The sequence below is a fragment of the Myotis davidii genome, unplaced genomic scaffold (assembly GCF_000327345.1).
Source record: "Myotis davidii unplaced genomic scaffold, ASM32734v1 scaffold132, whole genome shotgun sequence".
NCBI classification, from domain to species: Eukaryota; Metazoa; Chordata; class Mammalia; order Chiroptera; family Vespertilionidae; genus Myotis; species Myotis davidii.
The window spans coordinates 2084647-2095806 of record NW_006285258.1 but is presented as its reverse complement, the minus strand read 5'-3'; the positions used below and the strand labels follow the sequence as shown (position 1 = coordinate 2095806).

General features: G+C 44.9%; 1 protein-coding gene across 3 annotated transcripts in view; it reads right to left on the bottom strand.

Annotated features, from left to right (window-relative positions):
- TNFAIP8L3 (TNF alpha induced protein 8 like 3) overlaps positions 1-11160 on the bottom strand; it is a 37265-nt gene that overhangs the window by 13205 nt on the left and 12900 nt on the right. Inside the window, exon 1 of one of the 3 annotated variants that reach the window (XM_006755999.2) lies at positions 3989-4264. The exons of the other annotated variants lie outside the window; for them this stretch is intronic. Coding sequence (XP_006756062.1) covers positions 3989-4001 — 13 coding nt within the window. The 5' untranslated portion in view covers positions 4002-4264. Of the gene's footprint in view, positions 1-3988; positions 4265-11160 lie in introns of those variants that run through there. 3 annotated transcript variants of the gene reach the window in all.

Here is an 11160-nt window from a genome sequence, read left to right as displayed (position 1 = left end):
CTCCCCAGGTTGAACTGAATTTCAGAAGTTGATGTGTCTTTGTCTCATCTATGTTTTTATACTTTTGCCCATGAGTATGCATCATCCACATTGTATTGCTCAGTGTTCTTAAATTTTGGATAAGGTGTCATACTACAGAATCTTCTGCAACTCTTCATTCAACGTCATGCTTTCTAGATTTATCTAACTTAGTCATTTAGTTGTTTATGTGAACACGCTATATAACCATGTTTCCTGTTGATGGACATTTAAACTCCTTCCACTTTCCGCAAGAAAAAGGTCCGCAGACGTGTCTCTTTGTGCGCACACACAACAGTGTACCTAGAATGCAACTGCCAGATCCTGTACCAGAGAGGTTGCCAATTGCTTTCCGGCGAGATTGCACTAATTTTCACTCCCAGCAGCAATGTATGACTTCCCACAGTTCCACTTCCTCATCAACACTTCAAATAGTCCACCTTTTAACATTTTGCCAATCTGATAAGTACAAAATAGTATCTTGTTTTAATATAAACTTCTTTGATTCCTGGTCAGATTCAATATATTTTCTGTGTATGAACATTCAGGTCTTTTATCTGTGAGTTGCTCATTCATATAATTTACTCATTTTTATTCCCTCCCAACTTGATTGTATGTCTTTTCCTGGCTAATTTGTCAGAGCTTTTAATACCTTATGGATGCTAATCCTCTGCTGATCACACTATTGCCTCTCAAGCTGTAGAATTATCTTTTAACTTACAGAAATTAAAAATTTTAACATAGTCACATTTATCAGTATTTTCCTTTATAGTTAGTGATAATTTTGCATTGTGTTTTTTTTAAAAAAATATTTTTACTAGAGGCCCAATGCATGAAATTCATGCAAGGGTAGGATCCCTAGGCCTGGCTGGCAATCAGAGCAGATCTGTGGGGTGACCAGCGGGGCAATCAGGGGCACTCTGCTGGCACCCACCTTGGCTGGCCTGGCACCACCCACTCGCTGGCTTGCCCCCTGCTGCCAGTGCTGGTTGCCTCCCTCTGTGGGGTGACCAGCAGGGTGATGGGGCAGGGTGGGGGGCAGCAGCGGTGCTGGCACCTGCCTTGGCTGGCCTGGGGCCTGCAGGCTGGGGTCAGCTCCTCCATTGAGCGTCTGCCCCCTGGTGGTCAGTGTGTCATAGTGACCGGTCATTCCACCAGTTGTTCTGCCCTTTGATTGATTTGCATAGTAGTATTTTATTATATAGGATTGATTTCAGAGAGGAAGGGAGAGGGAGAGAGATGGAAACATCAATGATGAGAGAGAATCATTGATTGGTTGCCTCCTGCACGCCCCCTACTGGGGATTGAGCCTGCAACCTGGGCATGTGCCCTTGACCAAAATCGAACCCGGGACCCTTCAGTCCTCAGGCCGACACTTTATCCACTGAGCCAAACCAGCTAGGGCTGCATTGTGTTTTTAAAAATCCATTCCTGCCATTAGGTGATAAGTGAGTCTTAACATATTTCCCCAAAATCTTAAGGTTTTGCTTTTCACATTTAGGTCTTTAATCCACCTGGAATTTATTTGTGCATATGGTATGAGGTACCTTTTTCTTCTCACAATTTACTCAATTTATTGAATAGTTCATCCTTCTGCTGCTGATCTATGAGGCCTGTGGTCAGCACACTGCGGCTCGCGAGGCATATGCGGCTCTTCGGCCCCTTGAGTGTGGCTCTTCCTAAGCCTTAGGAGTGCCCTAATTAAGTTAATAACAATGTACCTACCTATATAGTTTAAGTTTAAAAAATTTGGCTCTCAAAAGAAATTTCAATCGTTGTACTGTTGATATTTGGCTCTGTTGACTAATGAGTTTGCCGACAACTGTCGTAGGCCATCTTTTGTTTATCAAGTTTAAATAATTCATGGGTCTGAGTTTTTTACTCTGTTCGATTGAGCAATATCTACTTCAGTACCAATATCACACTATCTTGATTGCTATAAAATTACTATACTCATAATAAACCTTGATAAGCCATAGGGAAGTTCTCCTCATTTTGTTCTTAGAAATTATCGTGACTATTCTTGCCTTTTTTATATGAATTTTAGGATCATTTGACCAAATGCCATGAATACCCTATATTAATATGGGGTAAGCTGGAATCTTTATATTAAGCCTCCCATCCAACATGATGTATCTCTTCATTTAGTTGGATCTTCTGTGCCCTTCAATAATGTTTTATAGTTATTTCCACAAAGCTATTGCATATCTTTCATTAGATTTACTTCTAGGTACCATATAGTTTTGGTTGTTACTATAAGTGTAATTTTTTCTATTATAGTTTCTAAATGGTTATTAAGGATATATAGGAACCCAACTGATTTATCTCCAATTGAGAGATTCTGCTGAGTTCTGTTATTAATTCTAATAGATTTTATATAGCACATCTTGGATTTGTTTTTATGTGAACAACTACATTGCCTGTACAAAATGATTGTTTTTCTCTACCTCCTATTTCTTTTTCTTGCCTTATTGAATTGATGGGAACCTCCAGTACAATGCTGAATAGTAAGTATGTTATTTGGCATCCCTGTCCTGTTCCTAACTTTAATAGAATTATCTCTAAAATCTTTCCACCATATGATGTCTGATGTGGGTTTTTGATGGATATCACTTATCCACTTAAGGACTCTTTCTTCTGTTCCTGTTTTGCTAAGGCTTTGTTTCAAGGTAGGAATATATGTCTAATTTTATCAAACACTTCCTTTGTACCTACTGAGATGATCATATGGTTTATCCCTTTTAATAAGTGAATTTAACCAATTATTAAAAGACCCTTTGATCAAAGTCATCTTTGCTTTCCAAAGATAAGCCGCACTTAGTCATGATGCATATATATTTAATATACTGTAGGATTATATTAGCAAATATGGTATTTAGCATATTGTAAATATGACAAAAGGTGAGATGGGTCTATAACTTTTTCCTAGTACCGTCCTTGTCTGATTTTGATGTTAGAGTAAACTATCCTCATACAATGGATCAAGTAGCTCCTTTTTCTGTTCTCTGAGACTGTGTAAGATGAAGGTTAACTGCTTCCTGAAGGTTTAGTAAAACTTGCCCACAAAGCCACTTGTGATTAGTGTGCAACCTGAGAGTGGAGAATCAATTCGGTAATGTTTATTCATGTGTGGAAGAGCAATAACCCCCTAAAACAACAAAAAGTTTCAACTTTTGATTTAACAGCTATTTTAAGCTCTCTAGCTTTCTCCTTTCGTTCCCTAGAGCATCCACAAAGTAGGCAGTCTGTCTGGATGGGAGATCCTTCTCAGGAATAAAGTGACAAACACCATCACGGGCATAATGTTCACCTTGTTGTATTGTGAGAGGCGAGACCGAGGAGCTATTTCTCAAAATATTTTTTCTTCAATCATTTACTTACAAAAAATGCTACATGAGCACCAAGAAAGTCAGAAAAGACAGATGAGCTAAAGGAAGAAAATGAGTCCCCCCCCCGCCCAATCCCATCATGCATCATGGTTAGCATGTCTGTATTTTTTCCAAACATTCTCCCAGGCATTTATGCTTTAATATTGACAAACACTCGTTCACTAATGCTCAGAGGCCTGGTGTATGCTCACAATTTGGGCAGTGTCTGCCATGGAGAAGTTGTGCAATAAATGTGTGTTAAATGGATGGCTGAATGCATGATGTAGCTTGTCCTTCCTCATCCTTGCAGGCCCAGATCCTATCTGCTCAGGGTGTTCCCTGGAATGAGGTGCACATTCATGCGTGCGGGCCGACATGAAGGCACTCACATGCCGTCTGAACTCAGCACCAGGTCCAGCCCTTGTCTTTCACATGGAGCCTCCTTCCTGGCCCGTGGGGCTGCCTGTCTGCACTCCTACAAGCAGCAGCAGCAGCATCTGGGGCACCGGATGCATCACCGCCACACCCTCCGTGCTCAATCCCTCCATGACGGCAGCCCCCACCCCTCCTGCCTCCCCCAGAGTCTCCTCATTCACGCTCACCAGCTATTTTCATACTCGGGAGCTGTTGGGGATCTGAATAGCACAGGCCACGTCTGCCTCTCCGGTGATCCTCTCTCTCTGCTGTTAGTGCTCAAACTGTTCACCACAGCAGGCGCCCACAAATCCAGGCTTAGGCCACCAGGCTGCTAACAAGGACAGCTGTGGGATGCTGCATTCAGAACTGGGGGAGGACGCCAACTTGGTAATATGTGAAATCAGTAAATAGATCGATGCCATAAAAATGTCAGTCTTTGGAAATCTTCATTTTTGGAGTGCAGGTGTAAAACCTAAAATGTTAAAAAGCAAGGAACAAAATGGAACAAACTCTAGTCTTTATTGGAAAATAAAATATGGCCCGAGACAATGTGTATTTCAGCTTAAAAACAGAGGCTTCTGAAAAGTGCTGGAATTAGATAAAGATAGTAATGCATTAACCTTCAGCTTTAAAAGAAAAAGGAAAAGATAAATGGCTAGCTGTCCTCAAGAGGTTGTAACACACAAGGGACAAGAAACCAGAAGGTACCTCAGGATGGGAGACAATTTGGCAGACAGCACCGTGCCTCGCTCAATGTTCTACTCAACTTCTTTTAGTGAAATATCAATTTTGTGCAATGACATTTTTGGATTTCAGTCAACTTGAAAGTGGAGCAGCAGGAAAGGAACACGTAATATATCACTTATAATACCCCTTACGTATATTCTGTCACAATTGTGTTTTTTTTGTTGTTCATGAGTTTGAGATCTGAGACATGAATCAAGCCTCATTTTGGATATCCACGATGCCACAGTCGGAATCTAGCCCAGCTTGCAGATGGGAGGTGGGCATCTGCAAGGTCTGAGGTTGGGCTCCTACACTCAGTGGGGTCCCTACTCTGACGGAACCACCCTGAGCCCAGGAGTCCCAGTCACATCCCTCAAGAAGAGCCAAACCGGCTGTGGGGACCTGTCTTCCTGGACGTTACTCAGAAATGCATCTTTCTCTGAGGCTTCCTTTCTAAATTACACTTTCCCCATACTTGTCTCAAAGGTAGTAAATATCTATATATATAAAAGCCTAAACAACTGAATGACTGAATGACCGGTTGACTGGTTACTATGATTTGTACTGACCATCAGGGGGCAGACTCTCAACACAGGAGCTCCCCTTCGTGGTCAGTGTGCTCCCACAGCCAACCTCCCTCAGCTGGCCAACCTCCCGCGGTCCCTTCCCCCGGCGGGCTGATCCCGATTGGCCCCAATCAGGACTGGGCAAAATGACCCTGATGGGCCACCAATCACCAGCCAGGCTGAGGGACCTCAGCCGTGCACGAAGTCGTGCACTGGGACACTAGTCTATATATAAAACCCTAATATGCAAATAGACCAAACGGTGAAACAACTGAACAACTGGTTGCTATGACATGTGCTGACCACCAGGGAGCACACGTGGAGCATGGCAGGCTTTGGCAGCAGAGCGTGGACCATGGCGGTCATTGGCTGTGGCAGGATGGTGGAGCAGGTGAATGGGGTGGCCAGTGGTGGAGCAGGTAAGTGGGGCACCAGACCAAGGAGGGGCGCCAGTTGCTGTCATCAGGGCAAGACTCTGGTGGTTACTGAAAATTCTTTGCTCCTGCATGCCGCGGTCCTGCCCGGCACTCGCACCTGCTACTGGCCCCGATCATTTGGCGCCGTCAGCAGGTGCAAGCGGCAGCTGCCAGCCCTGATCATCCTTGTGGGCTTCTCCACCTCCCCCTGCTCCTGAGGGGCAATCAGGGCAGCAGCTGCTGCTCGCACCCACTGATGGCGCTGGCCCCACTTCCACCCACTGCTGGTGCCAGCCCCAATTGCTCCACGCCATCAGTGGGTGTGAGCGGGGCTGGCGCTGTCAGTGTGTGGGAGTGGGCGTGGCGGGAGCGAGGCTGCTGGCAGACGGGGTCAGGGGCCATGGTGAGAAGGGCTGGGTGGGGGTGTGGAGGATGGGGTGAGACCCGCCCCTATGCCCACCACAGCCTCACAGCCCACAGTACCTTTCAAGGTGCATGAATTCGTGCACTGAGCCCCTAATCCTATATAATAAAAGGGTAGTATGAAAATCGACTGAACAGCGGAAAGACTGGTTGCTATGACATGAGCTAACCACCAGGGGGCAGACGCTCAATGCAGGAGCTGCCCCCTGGTGGTCAGTGCGCTCCCACAGGGGTAGTGCTGCTCAGCCAGAAGCCGGGCTCATGGCTCATGGCTGGCGAGTGCAGCAGCGATGGCGAGAGCGGCACTGCTCCTTGCGGCACTGCTAAGGATGTCAGTCGGACATCCCCCGAGGGTTCCCAGACTGCAAGAGGGAGCAGGCTGGGCTGAGGGACCCTCCCGAATGCATGAATCTTGTGCACCAGGCCTCTAGTCTCCAAATAAAATTACATTTCGTGGTAATATGAGATAGTGCCACCAAAAAGTTTCAAATCAAGTCACTGGATATGGTCACTCCAAGATGCTGACAGTGGCTGTCCTGTGGAGTCAGGATGCCAGCGCTGGGGCCACAGAGTTCCTCCCCAAATACAGGGCAGACCCCAAGTAGAGAACTGGAGAGTGGATTCTGGTCCTGTCCCTAGCCATCTGGGGTGGCAGCAGGGCGTGGAAGTGAGAGCCTAACCCCACAGTGCACTCAGTGTGTGCTTTGCACTCAAGTTTTCACCTTCCTGGTTTCTTGATGTGTTTACCGAGGGAACTGAACTAGATGATTCTAATTTCTTTTATTGTCTCAGTATAATAGTAACTTCTTCAGAGTCAGAAATTGAGTTTTTAAATCCATAAAGAAAACAACCCTGGCATATATGAGATGTGAGCCAACAGCTTATTAGTGTTCCTTCCTGTCTCGGGCTCCTCTCCATCCATGTAGCCAGTGGCACCCTGACACTCCCCTCAGCCCTAGGCCTACCTGACCTCTGTGGCAGGGGACCCCAGTCGGTCTCTGCTTTCCCGACCACCCCACCCCTTGGTCCTTCTCAGCCTCTCCAGGGCTCCTTGGCCTCTGTCCATGCCTGAGGTCTGCTATTCTCCTGTGTTCACTCAGGGCTCTCTTCTCTCTTGCCACGGACTCTCCCCGAGTGAGATGTCACCCCTTGTCCCGGTGCTGCTCCCTTCCTGCCACATCCCCAGCCCGGGAGTCTCTCCTGAGGCCCGGCCCCACATATATTATGCTTATCAGACCTCTCTACTAGGGTCCCCCAGACCCACCCCCCTCCACATGTTCAAAACGTGACTCATCTCCTTTCTCCAACCCTTTGCAGCCCTCCTCCTTGTAGTATAAGTGGCTCGGCTGCCTGCCAAGAGTCCAGACAAGAACCTGGGGGCCATCCTTGCCTTCTTTTTCACCCTCACCTCCCACATCTGATGGTGCATCACATTGTCGACTGAGCTTCTTTGGTACCTTCAAATGCATCTGCCTTTCTCTGCCTCACTGACACCACCTTAGAACAGACTCTCCTCATTTCTCACCCGGACGATAGTCTGTTTCCTCACTCCTCTCTCTACTCCAGCTTCCATTCTGTAGTCCGCTGGGCTGAGAGCTGGCTTTGATGGTGCTACTCCTTCGTAAGAACTGGCTTTTCTATATTTAAATTACAAACTGATACTGTTAGTTCCTGATTTTATTTGCTTTTAACTTCCTATTATGAAAGGTGAGCATTTAAATCTCTTCTCCATTTATTTCTACCTTCCCATTTGGTTCTATTTTACATCAAACTTCCTGTAATTTAGATACCATTCATAGCTGAGTCATGGACGTTCCATCACTTCCATGACTGCACTTCCTTTCATGTTCATCTTGTTTTCCCAGAGTTAAACACTGCCTTGTTTTGGTTAGTTTTCTATCTGTCACTAACTCACTCCCAAAGTTCCTAGCAGAATATATAAAGTTCTTCTCAGTAGTTTCAAACCCATCAACTAACGGTCCACTTCACCTTTCTTTCTTGGAGACTCCTCTGGGAGCGCTCTGCCCTGGCTGGTGTCTGGGTGTGCTTCCCTCTAAGCCTGCTCCGGGCTGTCCTCCCAGCTCTCCCTGCAAACTTGTCCCTCCGCTCCTGGGCCCACCTCCTGTGTCTTGGCTCTCATGGCTTCCTCTTTCTTCACTTATTCCCCATTTCAGTGGACCATTTTGTCTAGCACAGGTGCCAGCAAACCACCTCGATGGGCTAGAGAATAAAGGGCCAAAAGCAAAACAGATCAAGGTATTTATATAACTTCTAGAGGCCCGATGCACGAAATTCATGCAAGAGTAGGCCTTCCTTCCCCCGGCTGCCGGCGCCAGCTTCCCTCTGGCACCTGGGACCCGGGCTTCCCTCGCAGCCCTGGCTTTGTCCAGAAGGTTGTCCGGTCTAATTAGCATGTTACACTTTTATTATAGAAGATTTAAAATGTAACCATTAAAAATAAAGTAAAAATGCTCTTTGTGGGTTATAAAATATAGGTAGCAGGTTGGACTTGGCCTGGGGGAGCCTCAGCTGGCTGACTCCTGATCTCGCAGCTGCCTAAGGACTGGAACATGTTGAGACCTAACATGTCTTACAATGACTTTATTCCACCCGCACACTTGATTGATGCTTTGACTGGATTCAGAACTCTATGTCAGAAATCATTCACCTGGAGAATTCGAAGGCACCGTGCCACTTGTTGTTTAGCACTTGGTGTTGCTATTTAGAAAACTAGTACATTTCTAAAGGCCTGGTTTTCTCTCTGGAAGCTTTTAAGATCTTTGCTTCATGACCAGTCTCCAGTCATGGCCACAGGCCTTGGGTTTTCCACTACCTTAGTCCCTCTGTTGCCTAGGAGGGCTTGTGGGTGGGGGTGGGAGGCCAGAGGCAGAGTAAATGGAGAGGAGCACCTGGTCCAAGGGGCTGCAAGGAAAGGGAGCATCAAGGATGAGACAGAGATCTGGGGCCAGGGAGACAGGGTGGAAGTGGAGAAGTCAGGACTTGCTTCTGGGGTGAGAGGTCAGTAGGCCCCTTGCTTTGGAGCCAGTATTTCTAAGTTTTGGCCTCTTTAAGGTTAAGAAGAGCTACCTTCCAGGTGGAGAGACACAAGAAGGCTAGCACAGCCATGAGTGGCAGACCCACTGCAGGCCAGTGACTCTCGAGAGAATGGTCCTGTCCTCCAGCCCTCTGCCCCTCTGGCTTCTCTGCCACCTGACCCGACCTCTGGGTCACCTGACCAGCTGTGCTTAATCCTTGCCTGCTCTCCCTCTTGCCTGTTTGACAGTCTTGGCCCCTAATTACCAGCAACCTTCACCCGTCTTCAGACTTTGCTTAGACTTCAGCTCCTCTCATTGGGTTATGACCATTGGACAGAGCTATTTTTATGTGGAAAAGTTTTTTTTTTTTTTAACAAAAATGAAACAAACAAAAACCCAAGGATGGCTGGGACCTGACTTCTTCACCCACCCATGAGCCTTAGCCCATCTCTGACCTCCCTTCTGAGTTAAGTTAGTAGTTCTAATAGTTGTGTGTGTGTGGTATGTAGAGGTTTCTATATATATATCTATCTATCTGTAAATAATGAGAGTTGTACTTCTTCCTTTCCAAGTTGAATGCCTCTTCTCTCTTTTTCTGGTTTGCTGTGGCTAGGCCTTCTGATACTATGCCGAATAGAAGTGGTGACAGTAGGCATCCTTGTCTTGTTCCTGATCTTACAGGGGAGGCTTTCAGCTTTTCACCCGTGAGTGTGATGTGTTTGTCATAGCCTTTGGTATCTTGAGATACTATGTTCCTTCTATATGGACTTTGTTGAGAGTTTTTATTATAAAATGATTTTGAATTTTATCAAATGCGTTTTCTGCATCTATTGAGATGATGATATGGTTTTTGGCCTTTATTTTGTTAATGTGATATATCATGTTGATTGACTTATGAATGTTGAAACATCTTTAGTGATTATACAAGGATGGATCCCACTTGATGATGGTGTATAATCCTTTTAATGTATTGCTGAATCCAGTTTGCTAATATTTTGTTGCAAATTTCTGCATCTATGTCCATTAAGGATATATGCCTGCAATTTTCTTTTTTTGTAATGTCTTTGTGGTATCAGAGTAATGCTGGATTCATAGGATGAGTTGGGAGCATTCCTTCCTCTTGAATTTTCTGTAACAGTATAGGAAGCATAGGCATTAACTCTTCTTTGAATTAATGGTAGAATTCACCTGTGAAGCAGTCTGGTCCTGGACTTTCATTTGTTGGAAGTTTTTGGACTACTGATTCTACTTCATTGCTAGTAGTAGATCTGGTTAGATTTTGTATTTCTTTCTGCTCAGTCTTGCAAGGTTATATAATTCTAGAAATTTATCCATTTCTTCTAGATTGTCAAATGTATTGGCATATAATTGTAGTATGCTGCAATGATTCTTTGCATTTCTGTGGTGTTGGTTGTAACATCTTTCATTTATAATTTTATTTATTTGGATTCTTTTTCCTTGTTTCTTGGTAAGTTTGGTTAAAGACTTGTCAATATTATTTCTTTTTTGGTCAGTTTTTATTTATCTTGTTTCAGTCTTGCTCCCTTCAAATTGTCTCTTTCTCTTTAAATTTTGCCATTTTAATTATAATAAATCTTGGTGTGGATCTCTTTGGGTTTGTCTTGTTTGTCTATCCTTCCTAGACGTGATGTCTGTTTCTTTTCCTAGGTTAAGGAAGTTTTCAGCCATTCTTCCTTCCTTCCTTTTTTTTTTTTTTAAAAAAATTATTTATTGTTTAAAGTATTACATATGAATCCTTCTTCCCCCATTGACCTCTCCCCCCTCGTTCCCAACCCCTCAGGATGCCCTCACCCCCTACTGACTGTGTCCATGGGTTATGCTTGTATGCATGCATACAAGTCCTTCGGTTGTTCTCTCACCCCCTTCTCCTTTCTCCTCCCCCTTGAGATTGGATAGTCTGTTCGATGCTTCTATGTCTCTGTATCTATTTTTGTTCATCAGTTTATGTTGTTCATCATATTCCACAAATGAGTGAGATCATGTGATATTTATCTTTCTCCAACTGGCTTATTTTGCTTAGCATAATGCTCTCCAGGTCCCTCCATGCTGTTGCAAATGGTAAGGTTCTTTGTTTTTTACAGCAGTGTAGTATTCCATTGTGTAGATGTACCACAGTTTTTTAATCCACTCATCTGCTGATGGGCACTTAGGCTGTTTCCAAATCTTAGCT